Genomic DNA, 23,179 nt, shown 5'->3' with positions numbered 1-23,179 from the left:
GTACATCATACATATAGAGAAGGGAACAAAGTTGTGGATGGCTTAACTACTATGGCTTATCTTTACCCGTTAGATGTTCATTCTTTTGTTCAACCATCACAGGAAGTATTAAACCATGTTCACGATGACAATATTGGCTGGACTTAGCCAAGGATAGCTCAAGTTTAGAGGATTTCTCTCCTTTTTGTACCAATATATATATTAATAATTTAATGGTTGAATTTATTGAGATATTTATTATTATCATATATGTAAATTCATGAATTGATACGATATCTTTATCATATCGATCTAAAAGATTGTCTATATTAATATATATTTAATGGTTGAAGTTTTTTTTATATAAAATAAATAGTTAAAAGTTTTTAATTTACTCTAAACTTGACATGCATAATCTATATGAATGAAGTGTGAAATATGAATGTTGAATTATTAAAATATTAATTATACAAAAAAATATTAAAGAGGGTAAAACTACTCTAATTTTAAAATATTGTAAGTAAATTTCTCTCTCTATATATATATTTAAAAACCCCAATTTTTAATTTAAATATAATTTTGATATAGAATTTGTTTTTGAATGATTTTATAAGAGATTATCCTAAATTTGGCAATCACGTAACTTCAAAGTAAATATTTGGCTGTTGAGGTATTATGCTGACGGTACGTTTTTGTTTGTAAGTTCGTCTTTGTGTTGATTTTTGAGTTTGTTTACAAACTTGGACCCACGTCAAGGTATAAATCTGTGTCCATGAACAGGGTGCGTGCAACATATGTAAATATAGAGAGAGTGTGTGTGTGTAATAAGTTTGAGAATACTTTGCTGAGGTACTAAATATGTGAATATTTGGATGAATACTTTGCTGCCCAAATCCACATGAAATATAAACAACTTCCAGAAAATGGCTTTCCTGATTCTTTTAAATCAGTAAATACTTTAAGAAAGCTAACAAGAAAGCAGCAACCATATACAGGGGACAGAGACTTACAAAAAGCCAAAGCTTGTTTGTTTCCTAGATGAAGAAGTGCTCCCTTTCTTGATTCCTCTCTAACTTGCTTATATCAAATTTTGACGGTATTGTTGAGACAAATCTTGCATGGTTATAAGATATTTAAGCAAAGCCAAGATCACCATACTGAAAATTAATTGTTCGAACTCGCATTGGACAACAGAGGGAGAGAAGCTGATTTCTGATATTTCATCATGTATATATACGCTGTGATGGTTAACATGTTCCATTCTCATTCAAAAATGTCAGGCAATAAGTTTAACTTTAAATAAATATGCTTCTTGAATAATTGTTCATTTTCCTTATTATTTGTTGAATAACATTGCCTTGAAAGGAAGGTTTGAGGACAAACCCTATGCAATCATCACAGCTAAGCAAAGCCTATTTCTCCCACATCAGGCTCGGATGACAGTAGGAAGCAGGAGACTTCTTATAAAAAGAGCGAGCTTGGCTTGGAACAAACATACCTTTCTCGGCCTTTTGGCTAAGATCAAGTGTAGTATCTGTTCTTATCAGTTTAATATCTGATACGTGGGCCATTGGCTCACACGATATTAAATTAATTTTTTTAGGGGGAAAGCTCACCACAGTAGCTTGCTACTGGGGCTTTCATGCGTCGCCTAAGCGTTGCACTATAGCTCAGGCCTGGCGCACCCCACCTTATCCAAGTTGAAATTTTGTTATTTTGCTTTTAATTTGAAGGCAAGTGATTCGGATTAAGCTATTTCTTGCTTTCCATGGTTCCTCTTTCAGTTATAGTTTTAGGATTTCTAGTTTAATATGGCACATTAAAATAGTGCTACAGGTTTGAAATACAAGGAAAAAGGTTGTCTCACCATGGGGTACTTCTACAAATGCCCTGACTGCTGTCATTGTGTTTCTTTTTACCAAATATTTTTGGGACGTAAGCTTTGTTGTGCGAATTTGGTCTTTTTGGGACTCCAAAATGTTTAGAGTAGTCTTAGTTCCAACCAGGCTTGTAAGTTTCATGTAATGTTATGGAGTGGAATATGCTTTGAAGACATCATTTGTGTTGTATAAGATTTACCCTTGCCAATAATGATAGCCTGAACCTTCTGTCAAGGTCAGTTGCATATGTTTACAACATCTAAAAGAACATCTGAAATCTAAGATTTTTGTTTCAAGAAGTTTTTAAGTTTGCCATGTGTCATTATCAATCATGAACTTGCCCAAGTAGGAGGAGGTGCTGAGTTTATCTACCGAAAGCGAAATGCAGCCAACCAACTGCTGAATTACAAGAAAAAGAAAAACCAATCAACACTATTTTTGAATCAAAACTTGTTTTAACATCAACCATAGTATGCAATTGCAGCATATAGAAATGATTGGTTAGAGAAGTAATGAACTAAAAATGTCCTAAAAAAATTAAGACCAGGTTTAGAGAAGAAAATTGAAGAGAGCAAACCATTCTTTGTCTACCCTTTTTAACCATTAAACTCATTTCATGATCTTTTCCATATCATAATATGCTTAAATTCCCTCATCCTCTATCTTGAAGGTAGCAAAGAAACATCATCTCTTTATAATTTTCTTTTTCCAAATGATATTTTAGTTTCTTAATGCGATTCTTTACTTGTTTTTCTTTAAAATGCATAGCTTGGTGTGTAAATACTTCATGTTAATCTTCCCCAAGGATTATTGCTTTGTTCTTACTTTTAACCACATTCATTGCTCTCTTTAATTTGAAGCAGGTTCTGTAGAAAGATGGGGGATACAATGGTAGGTAGGTATTGGTGTTACATATGCTCTCAAATGGTGATTCCAACGACAGAGCCTGCGATTAAATGCCCTTTATGTGAGTCCGGATTTGTGGAAGAAATGTCCAGCATAAGACATTACCCCAACAACAATGGTATTGATTTAGCATCAGTTAACAATCTTTCCCTTTTGGCTCCAATCTTGCTCGGCTCGATTGGCAGTTTAGGTGGCTCGCAGTTGCGTATCGCTGGTAGGGATCAAATTAATGATAACAACTCATCACAAGATGCATTGGGTGATGAATTCGGAAGTGAATTTGAAGCCCTGTTTAGGAGGAGAAGATCTTCAGCTCTTGAAAATCCTTAAAATGGTAGAGAAAGGAACGACATAATGATCTTATCTGATCCATTCAATGACGAGGCTTTGATTGCTCAAGCATCATTCGGTGATTACTTAATAGGACATGGTTGGGACCTTTTGTTACAGTATTTTTCGGAGAACGATCTGAGCCGGTATGGAACCCCACCGGCATTGAAAGAAGCAATTGAAGCAATGCCAAATGTTACTATGGATGACAATTTACAGTGTTCTATATGTTTGGAGGATATCAAGATTGGATGTGAAGCAAAAGAAATGCCATGTAAACATAAATTCCATAATGGATGTATTACCCCATGGCTGGAACATCATAGCTCTTGTCCAGTATGCAGGTTTCAGCTGCCTTGGGATGATTCCAGGTTGGAGGCAAATCTTACCATCGATAGTGAAGGAAGAGTTGGCATTGTAGATGTTCGAAGTGGCAACTGGCTAGGAACCGGAAGACAGTATTGGATCCCGAATCCATTGCCTTATGATCGTTTACTGGCCTTACCAGGTTCCCAAAGTGGCTCTGCTTCAGCTTCATCGTCGGAGGCTATGCCAGGGAGTGAAAGTTCACCTCAGACGGATGGTATTTGATTTTTTTTTTTTTTTACATTCAGATGATTTTAGTGGCATTAGCCTGAAAATTTTCTGCAGTATACTTTGCAGCCCAAGACATGTTTGCCTGTTTTTAAATTCATAATTAAATTATGATGCAAAAGTGCAATAACTGTATATTTAACATGATAGTAAAAAAAAAAGTGCATAAAAACCCTTTTATCATATAACATAAAAAATACTTATAACAGGAAAAGAAAAGAATTAAACATCAACATAAACCTATATTACAATTTACAAACACAAAAAAGTGTCCTCCAAGATTACAAAATTTCAAGGCAGTAGGCTCTTATAGAAGAAATGCAAAACATGTGGAAAGAGATTCTATATATATTTGTATAATTATAAAGTGGAGTTGGTCCTAGACTTGTGCATCTTATCATCCTGTGAAGATGGAGGCAATGAAGAAGAAGACGAGAATGCAGCATGGTATGACGATGAAGCTAGTTGAGCTAGGGCTGGAACAGCACCACCTGTAGATTTTTTTCAATCAATATACCATCAGATTCGCCAAGCGGCATCTATTAGTCCAAGCAAACATAATTCGATGAAGCAAGAGTTCATCAAATCTTATAACACAAGAATGATATTATAATCCTATTGAGACAATGAATAAATAATACATACTTAAGACAGATGCAACCAGAATGCTACACAAATGATATACCAATACAATCATAGAACATATTTTCAAATATTAAGAAATCTTCTGAAGCACACAATAAAGATAATCGTCAACATCTCTATTAAGAAACACAAATCCACTGGCTAGGCAACCTAATGACAGGAACAGATTCGTGTTTAAATATGGAACTAATCTCTGGAAAACATAGAAATAATTATTAAAATCCTATTTTTTATGCATGAAATAGTGTCATTACAAAAGAACTGAATCATTTCAATAAAAATTACATAAGATGACCGTTGAAGAGAAATTTTCTCACCTGCCAACCCTGCACAAGCAGAGGAGAATACTATCACAGGTGGTGCCTGCATGTAAATAAAGACAGATTACATGTGTTACACTTTAATATCAAATGAAAACACAAGAGCATAGCATGCAGTATGATAAACATAAAGTTCAGCTTATATGTTTAAGGATGTAGGACTGGAAGGTGAGTAGTGAACCAGCTGGAACTGCCAAAAACCAATCGGTTCTTGACATGCAGGCAGCAGCATAAGGATGTGAAAAAGTGTCAACCTTGACAAACAACCCATCCAAAGCACTAACAGACGATTATCAAAATTGGTATATTTACCAATAAGGCACAGTAACTGAACAAGGACAGTTTAATTCTTATCATTTATCATAATCGAGGAAAAGAGTCTAAAATGCAGCGTGAAACTAACTTTCAGGCCACAAATCCAAGTAATAAACATAGTTCATTGATAAGCTCAACAAATGAAGGGCAAAAACACTTGAGGGACCCTCGAACAACCTCCACAACATTGAAAGCTTTTGACCAGAGATAAGTTCAGTTAGCAAATCTGAAACTATGCACCAATCCTAAGGCTGGAGATTACATCCAATTCAAAACAAAAGATAAATTAAGAGATTTGGCATGTATAGAACTTACACCAACAAGGAAATGCACCCACATGGGCCCCTTTACATACCTCCTGACTATTGGCATCACTGCACCAAGAAACATATGTCAGAAAGACAAACTAAACTCAGTTCTCTAAATGCAAGGCATCAAAAATAATTTTTAATTGATCATGTCAAATAGACATCAAACAGCAACAACCATGAATGGTAGATGCAGAAATAGAATCTTTAACATGGAACTTTAAGCACCAGCGCACAACTGAGTTTTTTACTCCCATGAGCAAGCAAGGATCAAATTTCAGTTTAGTCCGGTAGAAGAATGACACAATTTTGAAGTTGAAAGAGGAAAAAACAAACCTCAATAGAAAACATTAAATGCCGAAACTTGTTTGGAAATTGATTCTTCGTAAGCAACATGAACACTACTGTCGTGTAAAAGGAAGCACTTTTTGTAAAAAGGCAACAATTCATAGAAGGCATTGCACAAAGATAGTCATTGAAGAAGCCATGCCCATGACAGTAATATAAAAACTTAAGTTACAGCAAGATAATCAAATCAAAGCATATCAACTGAAATATATCTAATCAGTGAAAGAAGAAGAAACAAATCCATATACCATGGTTGAACCCATAGAATGCGCTTGTAGTGCCCCCAGCAGCAGAGCCAATCTAAAATAACAATCAGAAACACACAAAATAAGCCATCCTCCAAAACATAAAAATACTCAAAATAAAAGATGAAGCAGAAGTACCCAAATTTCCAAAAACGGATCAAATAGAAAGCGAAAAAAAGGGTCCACATTGAAAGAAAAAGAGAAAAGGAGGGAGAGTTTTTACCATAGAAAAACTATCCCTAACAAGTGGAGCAACAGTCCATTCACTTGTTTCCTGCACCATAGAACCCCAAAAAAGAAAATTAAAAAGAACAAGGAAAAAGATAAAGATAAAGATGTACGTAAAGATTATTACCATCTCTTTGGAAAGAGGGCCAGCGCAGTGATGGCAACGTAAATTTCTTAGAGGGTTTGAATTTTCCATTGCTTTTCTTTTTTTCTAACTTCAAAAAGAGAAAAAAAAATACAACTCAAAACCTAATGACTCAAGTAGAAATCAATGTTAAAGCTGAGTTCAAGGTTTCAAAAATTACCTTAATTAATTTCCCGGTCTGTCTGTTGGAAACTTGAAGGCAAAAGAGGGCTTACGAGGCTGTGACACAGTAAGCGGCGGGGATGTGTGAAGAGAGATCGAGAGTTGATCCGAAAGGAAATCTTTTAATAAGTTCCTTTACATATAATTGGTCAAATCAGGCTATTACTCTTTTATTACACATAAATTGTGGAATTAGTCTTTCTTTTTCTAATAATGGTAAAATTTATTTTGTATAATTTTTAAATTGGTTAATTTTAATTTATTTTTTAAAGTTTTAAAATTTTAATCTCATTCACATGGCAACAATTAAATTTATTTAGCTAAATTTCAAATAAATTTATTTAGTTAAAATTTGATATTAATCATATAGTATGTTTAAACTATAGGTTTAATTCATATTATTTAATTTGATATTTTTAAGTTTTATATTTTTTGAACTTTTTAAGTTTCATTTTCAACTTAAATGATAATTTCATTAATATGTTTTAGTATTATATGAAAATAATAAGTGAACATAACATGTGATGTTTGATGAATTAGAATTTAGAAATAGTATAAATTAATGAATTTAAATATTATTTAAACGAGATTAAAATTTTAAAGTTTGGATAATGTGATTGTTAAAAACTATCAATTTAAAATATAAAGCTTACGAATAATATAAAAACTAATTTAACTTATATAATTGATTTTGATAAAACTTTTTTAAAAATTTTCTTTTTAGTGATTTTAATTTAATATCCAACAAATTCATCATAACTTCATAGTCAAGAAAATTTTATTTTTAATAAAAGTGAAATTTAGATTATAGTTTAGATATAATTATTAATTAAATAGATTTTATATTAAGTTTTATTTTCGCCACGCATTGTAAAGTACGATTAAAGTTTTGAATGTGATAATGTAATTTTTAAGTAAATGAATTTATAATTATTTATATAAAATATGAGTGAATGAGGAAATGACAGGACGTGACATATAATTGAATATAATAATGTGTTAAATTTTTTTTATAAAACAAATTATTAAATAGAATTATAAATGAGAAAAGTAGCATCAATATGAAATCAATGATACATGACACATAATTGAAAGTTATGTGATTTAGTGCCAATCACAACTAACAATTTTGGAGACAATTAACATAAATAAACATAAACATAAATTATATAAAAAATTTAAATTGTCAATGATTTTGTTTATTTATTTATTTGGGTGAGTTTTATTTTAAATTATTTTGAAAAGTAGTAAATACTATAGGATGAATTTTTAAATGATTAAGGTTTTTAAGATATTATAATATAAAATATTACAACAATATTGCTATTCAATTAACTCATAACACTAATTTAATACAAAACTTTATATATAACATAAATAAAATAAAAATAATATAAATAGCAAATTGGAATTTAATAAAACTTGTTAAATTATTATAATATTTTTAAAGGGTAAACTACACAGATAGTCACCCAACTATCAAAAGTTCTCATTTTAGGCACCTTAAATAAAAAGTTTATAATTTAAGCACCCACATTATATAGTTCATTAATTTTGGTCACTCCCGTTAAAAGCTCTAATGGAAATTTGGCATGACATTTTTTTTTGGCACGTGCACCAATCATTGGATGCAACATGGCATAATTTACCATATTATAAGTGTTGCATACTATTTTAGAGAACTAAAATATAATTTACTCAATACTAATTATGAACCAAAATAAAAGAAAAAAATAAATAAATAGTTGAAAAAAATCCAAAAATTCAAACTTCATCTTCATCCTCATATTTTAACTTAGAAAAAGAAACAACACATAAAAGAAGCTCTGATGGAAGAAGAAACACTATTCGGAGAAATCAAGAAACCGTTCAAAAAGAAAATGTTCAGTCTTTTTACTCTTGAATTTGACCTCTTGAAGAGGAAAGTTTCTAAAGTCACATAGAGAGAGATTGAGAAATATTTAAATGTTATGAAAGATTTCAAAATCCATACTTTGAATTCGATTGTTTGAAGGGAAAATGGAAACCCTTTTAACAAAAGAGCTTTTGAGGAAGATCTAAGTACTTGAAGCGGGACATGTCGATCTCAAGCGAGAAATTTCAATTTTTAAAAAATTCAGTGGCAATTTTTAGACTAATTTCACTCATTAAAGATCTTACTCTACTTTCCCTCGATGTTCGCACTTCACGAGGAATGCAATGAAGCTTGTTGCTTGGAAGAAAGGTTCAGCTTCGTTTCGACACTCCTTATTGTTGCGAAGAGAAAGAAGAACAAAGACACTAGCAATGGTAACAACAATAACAAAGGAGATGTAGGAGGAGGAGCTATTGCAAGAATCGGGAACATTGAGCCAGTTGCCATCAATTTCCTTAAAAGAGGATGTGGTTGTTGTTCCCCAATTTTTAGGGTAAGTTTATATAGAACTTACCACTCTATTTTATTTTATGTATGAATTATATTTGAATTTATGTTTATATATTTGAATTGATTAGAATTAGTGAATTTGACACATATGTCTAGAAATGGATTGAATTGTAAATTCATGTGAATATTGGCTATATGGAATCAATACAATATGTAAATATGACTATTAATTGATTATATAACTCAAAAATGAAAAAAATAAATTATGTAAAGGAATTGGTATTTTCATTTATATGGAAATGATGTTCGAGTGAACTTAGTAAAATGTTAAGATACGTATGGCATGTCATTAGGGTTATATGCGCGATTGATCAGATATTTTATTTTACATGTTATTACGATCTAAAATTTGTTGCATATTCTCGAGTTATACGTATAGCAGGTTTAGCCTAGACAGGTAACCTCGATAAATGTCAGGTTGTGTAAGCAGCTTAGTCTCGTGTATCTAAGCTTGTTTTACTATAGGTCCATTGGGCAATATTCAATTGAATGAAAATAGAAATTAGACTATGAAATGGAAATGAAATGGTATTTGGTTATACTTGATTGATATATGGATTGTTACATGACTTTGTTTAAATTGTGATATTATTTATGATTCTAGAATGCAACTAAGGCATTTAATTAGTGATGTTGTTATATGTATAGTTATGTAATAATGTGCCAAGGATAGTTAAGTTGGTTTCTGAATAGATTATTTAACTATGCCTTAATAATCAAGGTATCATTTAGTTTCTATTTGAAGTTACTAAGCATTCTTAATGCTTACCTTGGTTGTTTACTTTCCTTGTAGATTTTTACCTTGCAGAACTCTAAGCAGAATTAGCAGAGGAGCATACACTATCTCGAGATGGTAGTTATAAAGTCATTTTGAATCTAGACTATGTGGCATGTAGTTAAAAGCCCTTAGTAGTATTTGGGTATTTTGGGGTTTGGTAGTCTTATGTTAATATTGATAATGGTTGATTTAATTATAACTTATGGTATGAAACCATGTAACACCCTTCACCCGTATTCACTATCAGAATAGGGTTACAAGGTATTACTAATCAATACACATCATTTCAAACACAATTCATACATTCATTCATTCTTACTCAAACATCATTTAACACAATCCCATTGTCCCTTATAAGGGCTTACAAGGCCTTAAACATGCTTTAGAAATGGTTCAGGACTAAACCGATAACATACAAAATTCTTAAAAAACTTATAAAATTTTCAAACATATAAGGGTCACACGCCCGTATGAATAGGCCGTGTGTCTCACACGGCTAGTAGACACGCCCGTGTCTTAGGTCGTGTAGAAACAGGGCATACATACTAACTTGGGTCACACGGCCGACCACACGCCCGTGTGTCTAGCCCGTGTACCTTTCGAAGTGGCTACACAAGCCCGTGTGCTAGGCAGTGTATCAAGCCGTGTCAATCTTGTAGGGTATACTGACTTATGCAACATGGCCAAGTCACACGCCCATGTGCTAGGCCGTGTTCCCTTTAGGGGGTATACTGACTTGTGCCACACGGACAGTCACATGCCGGTGTGTGAGGCCATGTGGAGCATACTGACTTCAATTTATTACAACACCAGGGGACACACAGCTGTGTAGCATGATCGTGTGTGGCATACGACTGAGACACACGCCTGTGACCCTGACCGTGTGGACAAAAATAGACCATTTGCAAAGCCAATTTTTCACCCTTTTTACGCATACCTACAAGAACTCAAATGGTACCATTACATCATACAAATAAGCAACCAAAATCATCATCCAATACACAATTCATGTTATATCCATTTCAACCAAATTCAATACTTAATTCAATGCCAATTACCTATTTAAATACTTGTAGCATCAAACAACAATTTTGAAGCACATAATTTATCAAATTATCAACTTCAATCACACTATATAGATCATTTACTTAACTCAAAATATAACCATTTGAGCATTTATAAATCCATAACCACATTATACCAAAACATACCAAAATAGGCCAATACTCATAGCTATATATACAAAACAAAGCATATACTTTTACAAGCCAAGTCTCATGGCTATATTCACAACCAATAACTAGCCTATACATGTCATATACCATATATACATATCTCAAAAGTACAAACTTAGGTGTTTGATAGTGCGATGATGTTCCCGATGACTCTCGAATCCGAGTTACCTTTATTTCACTATAAAACATAGACAAATAACACACAGTAAGCTTGTAAGTGAGTAATTCAATTCATCAAATAAATGTAATTCAACCATATACACATTACCAAATCAACATCACATTAACACAAACCTTTCTCATGTCTCAAAACATGATTAAATACCATCTCATTGAACTTTCTTATTGTAATACTCAAATAGGTTATGTACGTAACTGTATCACCTCATACTAACCTCTTTCTCAACCACGTCATTCTTTTACCTGTTGAACCATTCGGATTAGAAATCGGATACTCAAGGATCACAATCGATAAGTACTTATACCATGGCCCATAGCCAAATCAAGGTAACTTATCCTGGAGTACCTATACCATGGCCCGTAGCCAAATCAAGGTATCATTCGCACCCATAGTGCCGATATCATGGCCCGAAGCCAACACAATAGCCTAATGACATGTCACTAGCAATCCTAATCTATTCCTAAGGTTGAACCAGGACGTTTCACTTATCGATTTCATCGTGAACACATCCGCAGTGTCGTATTCGTAATTCAAACAATCTTCGTAATCTCATAATCACAGTTTATGTAACATCAAAGCATTTACATGCATTTATAATAAAATTACCACATACAAACTTACTTCAGTATGAAAATAGTAAAATGAGTAAATTACTCGATAAGCTTGCCTTTCCCCCAATCTAATTCCGGATTCTTTCTTTCTTGATCTATATATATTCAAAAATAACTCATTTATTCATTGATTCATTCAATTTAGTCCAAAAACACATATTTAAGCCAATTTGCACTTTGGCCCTAAACTTTCACATTTATTTAATTTAGTCCCTATATCATAAATACACAAAAATTACACAATTTCTTTCAAATACATGCTAGCCGAATTTTCCTAGTGCACATATCAGCCCATATATATCATTTATTCACACATTTAACCATACATTTTAACATTTTCACAAATAAATCCCTATTTGACATTTTTTGTCAAAAATCACTTTATAAAACTTGTGTAACTATCAACAAATATTCATTTTTCATCATCAACATTCAAAAAATAAAGCTATCATCAATGGAAACTCATAAATTTATCAACCAATTCATAAATTAGGGTATGGGGTCGCTAGAATACGAAGCAACGATCACAAAAACAAAGAAATCATCAAAAATCGAGCTCGAAACATACCTCAATCAAAGCTTAATCAAAATTTGATGCAATCGTTGAGAGCACCAAAAATATCATATCCCTATAAAATAATGAAAAAAATAGTATAAGGGAAGTAGGGTCAAATCCTCAGGGACTGGATTTGCACAAATGCTTGTTCCTCGAAACCCTAGACAGAGTTGGTCCCAAGAAAACCTGCGTACCTGAAAAAAATAAAAAAAAATAGAATTAAAAGATTTGATCTGGAAAAAATAAAATAAAAACAGAATTAAAAGTTTTGATTGAAATTCTGAAAATTAAAATTGAAATAATAGAGATAAATAGAGTTGAGGAAAAAAGAGTTCTTATGGAGAGATTCCAGTCTTCGGTTGCCTCAATCTGCCTTGGGTTCTATCCTCAGCTTTTAGGTGATCCTTCTCAAATAGAATAATCCAGTTATAGTGGAAGATGACGCATAAGACCACCAGCTCCAAGAATTTAGACTTACGATTTAGCGGAACCTGACTCTAGCCAACAATCGCTTTTGTGGGACTATCTTATGCTAGATCATCACTTCTCAATGGCGAATACCACGCCATTTTTTCTCTTGGGTTCGTCAACCTTTGACGCAGTAAGCTAACAAAACTGACTGTGCAACCTTCCCAAAACATACAAAGCGGTCGTCTTTGCACAAGATGAAAAGATCACTTTTTAAGGGACATGGACAGAAGCGTCAGCCCTGTAATACAGAGAAACGATGAATACTCGTTGAGAAGGCTAAGTACGGATTCTAAGCCTCATGAACCCTTTTGGGGATCTTCGACAACCTTTGGCTAGATAAGTTTAGTGGCTCATGATTTTTGGGGAAAAAGAAATAAATGTAATGGAAATAGAATTTTTATTGAAAAATAGGGAAAGAACAAAAGGCTAAACTTTATGGGGGGAGAGTGTTTACAGGAAAAGATGATCAAATTTGTGTCACTTTATCCCCTATTTATAGTACTAGAAACCTAGCCTATTCCTAATTAAATTTTAAAAGATGAATACAAATAATTAAAGATAATTAATTATAATTAAAGATAAATGCTAAATCTAAATCTAAATAATAATCCTTAATAATTATCCTAATATAATTAAAAATTAAATAGAGTCTTTTGCTATAAAATCTCTTCATTTTCATTTTTGCTCCCAAAATCTTCCACAATTTGTATTTTTGGCACCACTTTTCTACTACTTCGCATGTTGGCCCAATTTAACTTTAAATTCACGCTTTTAGCCCCTAAATATCCTTTTGTCTTCAATTTAGTCCCTGTAAGATAAAAAACCATAAATAGCTCAAATTAGTAGGATCATACTCAAAATAAACATATAATTAACGCATAAAAATATGTCATTCCAGAGTATTATCACTTAATATGTACCGAAATTTTAAGCCATATTTTAGCTTTCTTCTTTGTTTCATTCAGCCATAAAAGATGAACATAAAGATGGCTTTATGTTTTATTTTATTATACATAATACATAGTTTACCATTTTACCCTTGGTAATTAAACTATTTAATCATCAAATATAAGACCATTAATGTCCATCTCTACTATCAATGGTTTAATAACAACATAAATACTTCACATTTAATAAATCATAGCAATTAAGCATTTTAAACAAGTAGAATGCAACTTTTGCATTTTACGCGATTTACTCCTTTTGTCAAATTAACCATCCAATCGATAAAATTAAATTACGAAACTTTCACACATACATATTCACATGCTATAAACACCAAAAAAATAATATTAAAATAATTTTTTGAACTCAAATTTTTGGTTCCGAAACCACTGTTCTAATTTGGCTAAAACCGAGCTGTTACAAACCAAATGAGACATAATTCGGTCAAGATGATGTTATGAAAGCAATGATCTTATTCATGAATTATTTGTATGCTATAATTTGAATTTGAACAATTTGAAATAGCTAGAGTGCTTGATTATTTGTAAATGGTGAATTGAATGTTAGGTATGCTATATGGTTTGGCAATAGATTTGGTTAGTTCAAATCAAGTTTAGGAAATTACTTAGTCTTTAAATTTCATATTGAGGATAGGAATTGAAGATAATAGTATTTTGAATATGGCTAATTGGCTTAAGAAATAAAGAAGCTTGAACGTTGAATATTTGGATCGTATAATCTTAAGTTGATTTAGGTGCTTCTCTACTTGGATTTGGTTGTCAGCAGAATGGTTTAATAGCTTATTTTCTACAATATTGATTGAACACTTAGAAAGAAATAATTTACAACTCTAGAATTAGGTCGCAAATATGTATTTTTCCAAAAACAGGGGCAACATTGCGACCTCAGACTTTTGACGTCGTTATGTTGCCATCATAGAGGGTGATGTTGTGACAAGTGTAGGCATGTCATCACAACTTGGCCATGCGACGTGACATACTATGATTGCCACATCGTGATAAGGATATGATGAAGTCACGACGTCGATCCAAACATTTTGAAACCTTAGAATTTGGTCCTAATTCGAGAGTGGACTAATATAAGAGTATTCTTAAGCCTATGTACGTCCTGAAATTAGTTATATATTGCATCATATGTCTATCTTGCTTGTATCTAAGTGTACAATATCATGAATTGAATGTTTATTTGATGCTTGGTGCTCCAATAACTAGAGTAGCATTTTTTAGCTTAGACTCGATAATCGGATCGGACAATAAGTATTATATTTAATGGTATTAGAGTTACGATTTAGTCAATTCTAGGACTAAATCGTGGTGTAAGTTGAGTCTAGAAATACATGTCACAATAGTCTATGATAGTGTGATGCGTATTGATTTTAATCGAGTTTGTTTCTCATAGAGGTAAATTATGTCAACTGATTCTAATCAAGTCGTAAGCAATAAGGTTGAAAGTAATACTCTCGCTTTGATCAACGAGCTGCTAGAAGTAAACCCGTTTCTCAAAGGCTTGAAAATGATGCTAGAGACGCCTTTATGAATATGATGAACTAATGGTTCACACATTTTATAGGAGCTACTCCTTCCACTCCCCAACAACAAATGCCCCATCCACTATTGTAATGCCTCTGATAACACCACATCGACTTTAAATTCCTCATCAGATACTGGTGACTTACCCTATGATAGAAAAAACTCCATAAATGTGGAGTGGAATAATTCAAAGGAAAAAAAAAGATGACACAAAAAAATTTTGAATATTGGCTAGAAAACACCAAAGAATCATTGATAAGTTGATGTGTTTTCCCAAGGATAGCGTGAAATGTGTTGTGTTTTTATTTAAAGAAGAAACATATCAGTGGTGGACAACATTAACATCAGTAGTCTTGAGAGATTGAATAGATTGGGTATTCTTTGAGACCAAATTTAGAAAGAAGTACATCAGTCGATTATATTTAGAGAAAAATAAGAAGGAATTCATAGAGCTAAAGTAAGGAGAAATGAGGGTAGTTGAATATGAATGGGAATTTGTTCATCGTAGTAAGTATGCTAGAGAGCTAGTATCTACCGAATTCGATATGTGTACTCATTTTGAATAGGGTCTAAAAGAAGATATTCGTATGTTGCTAGGAGCATTGGAGTTGAAAGAGTTTGTTGTGTTGTCCAAGAGGGCACAAGAAATGGAAGACATAGGTAATAAGAAAAAGTAAGACAAATCCAAAATACAAGACTCCCACAAGCGAAGCATGACTAGATCTTTTTTACTCATCCACTATTCATCCACTGTAAAAGTTGAGAGATCTTTAAAGTCATTCATTCACTGTGTCAGGAATTTTTATGAGAGATGAGCCAAGACCGAGTATTCCTGTGACAGCCCAAAATTGACCCTAGTCGGGAAGTGGTTTCGGGACCGCTAAACCGAGTCACCGAAAGGTTTGAATGCGATGTTTATTATCTAGAATATGTAATCATGAATGTGTGAAAATTTCAAGCTTCGATTTAGTCGATTGCATGTGAATTTAGTCAATAGGACTTATATGAGAAAATTTTAAAATGTGATAGGTCAATGCATGAGGACCTATTAGTGCATGTGGAAGAAAAAGGGGACTTGCATGTCAAATTCCCCCTCCCTAATATGTAGTGGCCGGCCATGCTATGGGTGGAAACATGTTGGGAACATGTTGGCCTAGTGAGGTATGTAGGATAAAATATAATAAGAAGATGGGGAAATAAAGAAATGGAAAAAGGAAAGGATGGGTGGTAATTGTTTCTTTCCTCCCCTTTTGCCGTGAAAGTAAGAAGGAAAAACAAAAAAAAAAAAGTGTCCATCTTTCTTCATTTCCCCTTGGCCGAATGTTCTAAAGAAGAAAGAAAAAAATTTGTTCATCTTTTATCATCCTTGGCCGAAAATGCTAAGAAGAAGGGGGAAGGGGAAATAAGACATTCGGCCACTCCTTCTAGTCTTGAATAAGGTATGTAATGCATGGTAGCTTTTGGAAATTGTTGAATGTATTAAGCTAGTTACTAAGTCCCTTACTTAGCCCATGTTCAAATCTTGAATATTGTTGGTAACATGAGCAATCGGTCATTTTAAGTCACTATTAAGGTAAGGAAGTATGTACTAGCTTTTGAAATTTTAGTTGATATTGAGTGAGTTATCAAGTGATTTTTGTAAACCATGTTGAAATTTCGATTTTGGGGGTGAGTATGGTTTTCGGCTATAAAAGGTTAATATGTTTTGTGTTGAAGTTTTTGGTGATTTTGAGTAGTTAGGGCTAAATTACAAAAACAAATTTTTGAAGGACTCAAAGGTGAAATAAATGAGATGTATGGACTTATATGGGCACTAGGAAGATTCGGCCCTTAAGGAGTGTGACCAAACTTTGTGTATTTTGTGTTTTGTGGAATAAAGACTAAATTGTGAAAGTGCGAAATATTAGGGGTAAAAATGTAATTTACCCATTTATGCGTTATTAGACCAAATTGAATGAAAATATGTTAAATTAAGGCTTGGCAAGCTAGCTATTAAGGTGCAATGCTAATGTTAGTATTTGATTCGGTAATAATCTGTTTGGGGACAGCAGCAGTAAGGTGATTTTGGAAAATCGCCATAATTTGTAGGAGTTGAATTAGAAGCTGAGTGAATTATGCCATTAAAGCTTGAAGAGTCTATTTCTTACAAAAGAAACTATGAAAACAAAAGAGTTACCGATCTTGAGATATTTGAAGTATTGTGGGGCTGAGTCAAAATGACTACTAGATTCCCTGTTCTGTTTTTAGAAAATCATTATAAATTGTACAAAAATGATTATAAGATAAAATTTATATGCTTAGACTCCTTAATGAGTCTAGTTTCAAATGAGATCAAATACAACACATTTTGAATTTTGTAAAATGAGAAATTTGATTCGTAGTGAAGAGTGGTCAGAATAGTCAAACAGTGAAACAGGGGAAACTTTAAGAAAAATCTGGTATTGATTGGCCAAGACAAAAATTCTGGAAATTTTATGGATGGAAGATATACGAGTCTATATTCAGGGAAAATTAACGGCTAGTGATTTGGAGTTTTGTAGCTCCAGTTATAAACAATTTAGCGACTACTGCTCAGGAAAACAGCTCGTAGTGAATATGTGATTTTGTTGTAAACATTAATGAAAATTTGCCAATGAGTTATTTATTGACTATTATAAAGCTTACTATAAGCTATGTGTGTGAAAGTCAAATCAATATATATATTATTCTGAAAGTAATACTTGAATAGTCGATTAATGACTATTTTAAATTATTGATTTGGCTCAAGGAGTTAAAGGAGGTGAATCGAGCAAAGGCAAAGAAAAGGTTATCGAGTAGTCGAGTTGGAACCGTCTTACCCAACACGAGGTAAGTCATTAAGCATGTAGTTGGTATTATTTCAAATGGTCATAATGTGTATGTATTGATGCTGAATGGAATGAATAAATATACATATATATATATGTGCATGTACGTATGTGATGATGAAATTGTTGAATGAAAGAAAAGAGGTAAGATGTACTGAGTTGTTGATCTCGGCACTAAACGTGCGGGATAACCATTTATGACCATGAGATTGGTGCTAAGTGCGCGGGATTAAATTGTACAGCACTAAGTGTGCGATTTGACTATGTTGCACTAAGTGTGCGAAATGAATATGATGCACTAAGTGTGCGAATTGACCATGCGGCACTAAGTGTGCGAGTTTGACTATGTAGCACTAAGTGTGCGATTTGATTATGTAGCACTAAGTGTGCGAGTTGATTATATAGCACTGAGTGTGCGGACTCGATATACATTCGTGAATCATTATGGACACTATGTGTGCGACACTATTGAGTCGATCGCGGACAGCGGATCGGGTAAGTGTCTTGAGTACGTGGCTAATAGGTGCTATGCTTATACTTGGTGTTGAGCTCGGTAAGTTCGAACCTATGTGACAAATATACTTGAAGTCACGTACATATAATTTATCGTAGGATGGGTGAAAGGCCGTATAGTCGTTTGATTGTAACGAAAATAAATCGATTTATGAAATTGCTTCAATGTCCTATTGATGAGTATTTAGAATGTGAATGCATGAATTGATATGAAATTGAATCGATAGGTTGGAGGAACTATGGTATGGTTCGGTATGGATGGAGTAAATTGTCTCGTTCCATTTGTTTCCTCTTGTGATAATGTTATTGATAGATGGTAGTGCATTGCTTATGACTTACTGAGTTATAAACTCACTCGATGTTTCCTTGTCACCCATTATAGGTTGCTTGGACTCATCTATTTTTTGCGTGGTCGGGCCGTCATCGAAGTCATCACACCGGATAGCAAGTTTTGGTACTTTCTTCTTAGTTGGCTTAGAAGAACATTTTGGCATGTATAAGCTAGTACGTTGTGTTTGAATTATGGCATGTAAACTTTAAGCCATGCGAAAATGGCACGAATGTTCGATTGAGTTGGATCAAGGGTAGGCATGAAATGGACCTAGTTACTTTCGTAACAGATGCTGGCAGCAGCAGTGTCATGAGATTGAAAAATCACTAAAAATAGTAGGAGTGGAATTAATTGATGAATAAATTATGTAATCGAAGCTCGATGAGTCTGTTTTCATGAGGAAGTAACGAAAAGATCATATGAGCAGTATATTAAGAGATAATCAGATTTTTGTGGGACAGGGCCAGAACGGTTTCTGGATTCCCTGATCCGACTTTGGAAATTCATAATAAATTAACCAGAGATAATTAGGGGTCGTACCATATATGTACAGATTCCTCTCTGAGTCTAGTTTTCATAGAAACAAACGGCATCAGTATTGAAGCCCCGTGCAGTGAGATATCCAATTCGTAATGGGCAAAGGTCAGTGTAGTCGACCCCTGCAACATGGGAGACTTCGACTAATAAACTGTACCAATTGGCCCGACCAAAAATTCTAGAAAAACATACATAGATGGGCACATGAGTCTAGTTTCTGGGAAAAATCACGAAACTGATTTTCGAGTTACGAAACTCAAGATATGATTTTTAAAACAACTGGTACACAGATTGGGCTGTGTCTGGAAAATAAATTTTATAAGGGGTTAAAGCCAGTTAACACCTCGTGTCCGACTCCGGTGTCGGTTTCGGGTTCGGGGTGTTACATTTGATTGGTATCAGAGCTATGGTTTAGTCGGTTCTAGGACTACCATAGCCCGTATGAGTCTAGCTATACATGCCGAATGTTAATGTTTAAATGTGTGATGACTTCCGACGGTTGAAATGTTTTTGTTTTGATTAGTAAATGGATCCCGGTGTAGAAAGAACCCTAGCGGATGACGTTGAGAGCGTAGCGGCTGCTCCTGCACAAGGGACGCCGCCTGTTGAACCTCAGTCATCTGCGAATAATCAAGGTGAGGGGGCTAAACAAGCCTTCTTTACCATGATGAATGAGTGGGTCGCGCAATATGCCCGAACCAACCCGGCTGTCCAACAATTCCCGAATTTGAATAATCCACCCCAAGAGCCTGTAATGCCATCAGTCGCTGATCCTGTGAGGCTGAGTAAGCCACCTGTAGACTTGATTAGGAAGCGTGGGGCCGAGGAGTTCAAGGCCATAGTAACTGATGATGCCGAAAGGGCCGAGTTCTGGCTAGATAATACCATTCGGGTGTTCGATGAATTGTCATGCACACCCGACGAATGTCTAAAATGTGCTGTATCTTTGTTGCGAGACTCAGCCTACTATTGGTGGAGGACCTTGATTTCCATAGTCCCGAACGAGCGAGTAACTTGGGACTTCTTTCAAATGGAATTCCGGAAGAAATTTATTAGCCAACGGTTCATTGATCAGAAGCGTAAGGAGTTCTTGGAACTCAAGCAAGGCCGTATGACTGTATCTGAATACGAACATGAATTCGTAAGACTCAGTAGGTATGCCCGGGAGTGTGTAGCTGACGAGGTTGCTATGTGCAAAAGATTCGTGGAAGGATTGAATGAAGATTTAAAGCTACTAATGGGTATTTTGGAAATAAAAGAATTCGTAACACTAGTCGAACGAGCCTGTAAGGCGGAAGAACTTGGAAAGGAGAAGAGGAAGGCTGAATTTGAAGCTAGAGATTATCGTAAGAGATCGAAGGGTAAAGCTCCGTTCTCAGCTGTAAAGAAGTTCAGGGAGGACATTAAGAAGTCGAGGGCGACTGCGGGAATTTCCATCAGGGCAAGACCATCGATGGGCTCCCGAGCTACTTCGGTAACTAGTGTGGGCAATAATCGTCACGAGAAACCTGAATGTCCCCAATGTGGAAGACGACACCTAGGTGAATGTTGGGGCAAGTCTACTAGCAGGGTCTGTTACGGATGCGGTTCGAAGGACCACTTCATTAGAGATTGCACGGAGCTGGATGAGAAGAATAAGATTCAAGGTGCAAGACCTAGTGGAGTGACATCTAGAGGTAGACCACCGAGAATTTTAGGAGGCAGGGGTGGTAGTCAGAGGGGGCCTCTGATACGGCCGATCGAGCCGAGAACCGTACTCCTGCTAGAGCATGTGCCATTCGCGCACGAGAGGAGGCATCCTCCCCCGACGTCATCACTGGTACCTTCACTCTCTTTGATACTAATGTGATTGCATTGATTGACCCTGGTTCTACTCATTCATATGTATGCGAAACCTTAGCAACCAGTAAGACTCTACCTGTTGAGTCTACTGAGCTCGTAATTCGAGTATCAAACCCTTTGGGTCAATGCGTACTTGTTGATAAAGTGTGTAAGAGATGCCCTCTAATAATCCGAGAATCCTGTTTTCCGGCCGATTTGATGCTTTTGACGTTCGACGAGTTTGATGTTATTCTTGGTTTGGATTGGTTAACCGCGCATGATGCGGTTGTGAATTGCAAAAGCAAGACTATCGATTTGAGGTGCGCAAATAACGAAATAATCCGAGTTGAGTCTGCGGACTTAAGGGGGTTGCCAGCTGTAATATCAGCAATGTTGGCCCAGAAATATGTAAGGAAAGGGTGCGAAGTATACCTCGCGTATGTACTTGATGACAAGGAGTTAGAAAAGAAACCCGAATCGGTGCCGGTGGTCTGTGAATACCCGGATGTTTCTCCTGAAGAGTTACCGGGTTTGCCACCTGTTCGGGAGGTAGAGTTTGGTATTGAGCTTGTACCTGGAACTACGCCTATTTCGATCGCTCCGTATCGTATGGCACTAACCGAGTTAAAAGAGTTGAAAGCTCAGTTGCAAGAATTGACGGATAGAGGTTTCGCTCGACCGAGTTTCTCACCTTGGGGTGCACCAGTATTGTTCGTGAAAAAGAAGGACGGAACCATGAGGTTGTGCATTGATTATCGTCAACTGAATAAAGTGACGATAAAGAATAAGTATCCGTTACCGCGTATTGATGATCTGTTCGATCAATTAAAGGGAGCATCGGTGTTTTCAAAGATAGATTTGAGATTGGGTTATTATCAGTTGCGGATTCGAGATTCGGACGTACCCAAAACTGCTTTCAGAACGAGGTACGGTCACTACGAGTTCTTAGTGATGCCGTTCGGGCTCACTAATACCCCTGCGGTGTTTATGGATTTGATGAATCGGATCTTCAGGCCGTATGTGGATCGGTTCGTAGTTGTGTTTATTGATGACATCTTGGTCTATTCAAGAGATGAGACCGAACATGCTGAGCATCTGAGGCAAGTGTTGCAAATTTTGTGGGATAAGCAGTTATATGCTAAGTTCAGTAAGTGTGAGTTCTGGTTAAGAGAGGTTAGCTTCTTAGGTCATGTGGTATCCGCATCGGGTATTCGAGTTGACCCGAGCAAAATTTCAGCCATACTTAACTAGAAGCCTCCGAGAAATGTTACCGAAGTCCGGAGCTTTCTAGGACTCGCCGGTTATTACCGACGATTTGTCAAAGGTTTCTCGATGATGGCCACACCAATGACGAAGTTACTTCAAAAGGATGTTAAGTTCGAATGGACGGAGAAATGTTAGAAAAGCTTCGATCAACTAAAAACTCATTTGACTGAAGCTCCAATTTTGGTACAACCCGAATCGGGTAAAGAGTTTGTCATTTATAGTGACGCATCCCTACTTGGGTTGGGTTGCGTATTGATGCAAGAAGGTCGAGTTGTGGCCTATGCATCGAGACAATTGAAGCCACACGAGAGAAATTATCCAACCCATGATCTCTAACTAGCCGCCATTGTGTTTGCATTGAAAATATGGCGACATTATTTGTTTGGTGAGAAGTGCCATGTGTTTTCGGATCACAAAAGTCTCAAATATTTGATGACTCAACGAGACTTGAATCTGCGACAAAGACGTTGGCTTGAGTTGTTGAAAGATTACGAGCTTGTCATTGGTTACCACCCGGGAAAGGCTAATGTGGTTGCGGACGCCTTAAGCCGGAAATCACTGTTTGCTTTGCGAGCGATGAATGTACACTTGTCTGTTCTACCTGACAATGTGTTAGTAGCTGAATTAAAAGCCAAACCATTATTGACTCATCAAATTCGTGAAGCTCAGAAAGTCGATGGTGAATTGGTTGCAAAACGAGCTGAGTGT

The 23,179-nt window shown here is 35.1% G+C and overlaps 2 protein-coding genes and 1 non-coding gene across 3 annotated transcripts; 2 read left to right on the top strand and 1 right to left on the bottom strand.

Annotated features, from left to right (window-relative positions):
* Positions 1–1,473: 1,473 nt before the first annotated feature.
* Positions 1,474–1,669, top strand: LOC121210407 (U2 spliceosomal RNA). Its single transcript, XR_005905520.1, has one exon. It is a non-coding gene; the product is annotated as a U2 spliceosomal RNA (small nuclear RNA).
* Positions 1,670–3,119: 1,450 nt separating this feature from the next.
* LOC107943793 (E3 ubiquitin-protein ligase SIRP1) lies at positions 3,120–3,686 on the top strand. Its single transcript, XM_041082110.1, has one exon. The coding sequence runs from the start codon at positions 3,120–3,122 to the stop codon at positions 3,684–3,686; it is 567 nt and encodes a 188-aa protein (XP_040938044.1).
* Positions 3,687–3,851: 165 nt separating this feature from the next.
* LOC107943791 (uncharacterized) lies at positions 3,852–6,546 on the bottom strand. The gene is made up of 7 exons (XM_016877596.2): positions 6,404–6,546; positions 6,226–6,313; positions 6,094–6,144; positions 5,874–5,925; positions 5,285–5,343; positions 4,652–4,697; positions 3,852–4,180 (listed from the first exon to the last, which is right to left on the bottom strand). The coding sequence occupies exons 2-7, from the start codon at positions 6,292–6,294 to the stop codon at positions 4,050–4,052; spliced, it is 408 nt and encodes a 135-aa protein (XP_016733085.1). The 5' UTR covers positions 6,295–6,313; positions 6,404–6,546; the 3' UTR covers positions 3,852–4,049.
* Between the last annotated feature and the right edge of the window lie 16,633 nt (positions 6,547–23,179).

Source organism: Gossypium hirsutum, chromosome A11 (assembly GCF_007990345.1).
Source record: "Gossypium hirsutum isolate 1008001.06 chromosome A11, Gossypium_hirsutum_v2.1, whole genome shotgun sequence".
Taxonomy (NCBI): Eukaryota; Viridiplantae; Streptophyta; class Magnoliopsida; order Malvales; family Malvaceae; genus Gossypium; species Gossypium hirsutum.
The sequence above is the reverse complement of the archived record's forward strand: the minus strand, read 5'-3'. Positions and strand labels throughout refer to the sequence as shown.

Excerpts from the sequence above, each read along its gene's own strand:
- LOC107943791 (XM_016877596.2), bottom strand. The coding sequence starts at position 6,294 with ATGGAAAATTCAAACCCTCTAAGAAATTTACGTTGCCATCACTGCGCT. Across the intron at positions 5,926-6,093 it reads TTAGGGATAGTTTTTCTATG|ATTGGCTCTGCTGCTGGGGG; the intron begins GTAAAAACTCTC and ends TTGTTATTTTAG. Across the intron at positions 4,698-5,284 it reads GGGTGCATTTCCTTGTTGGT|GCACCACCTGTGATAGTATT; the intron begins GTAAGTTCTATA and ends ATTTACATGCAG.
- LOC107943793 (XM_041082110.1), top strand. The coding sequence starts at position 3,120 with ATGATCTTATCTGATCCATTCAATGACGAGGCTTTGATTGCTCAAGCA.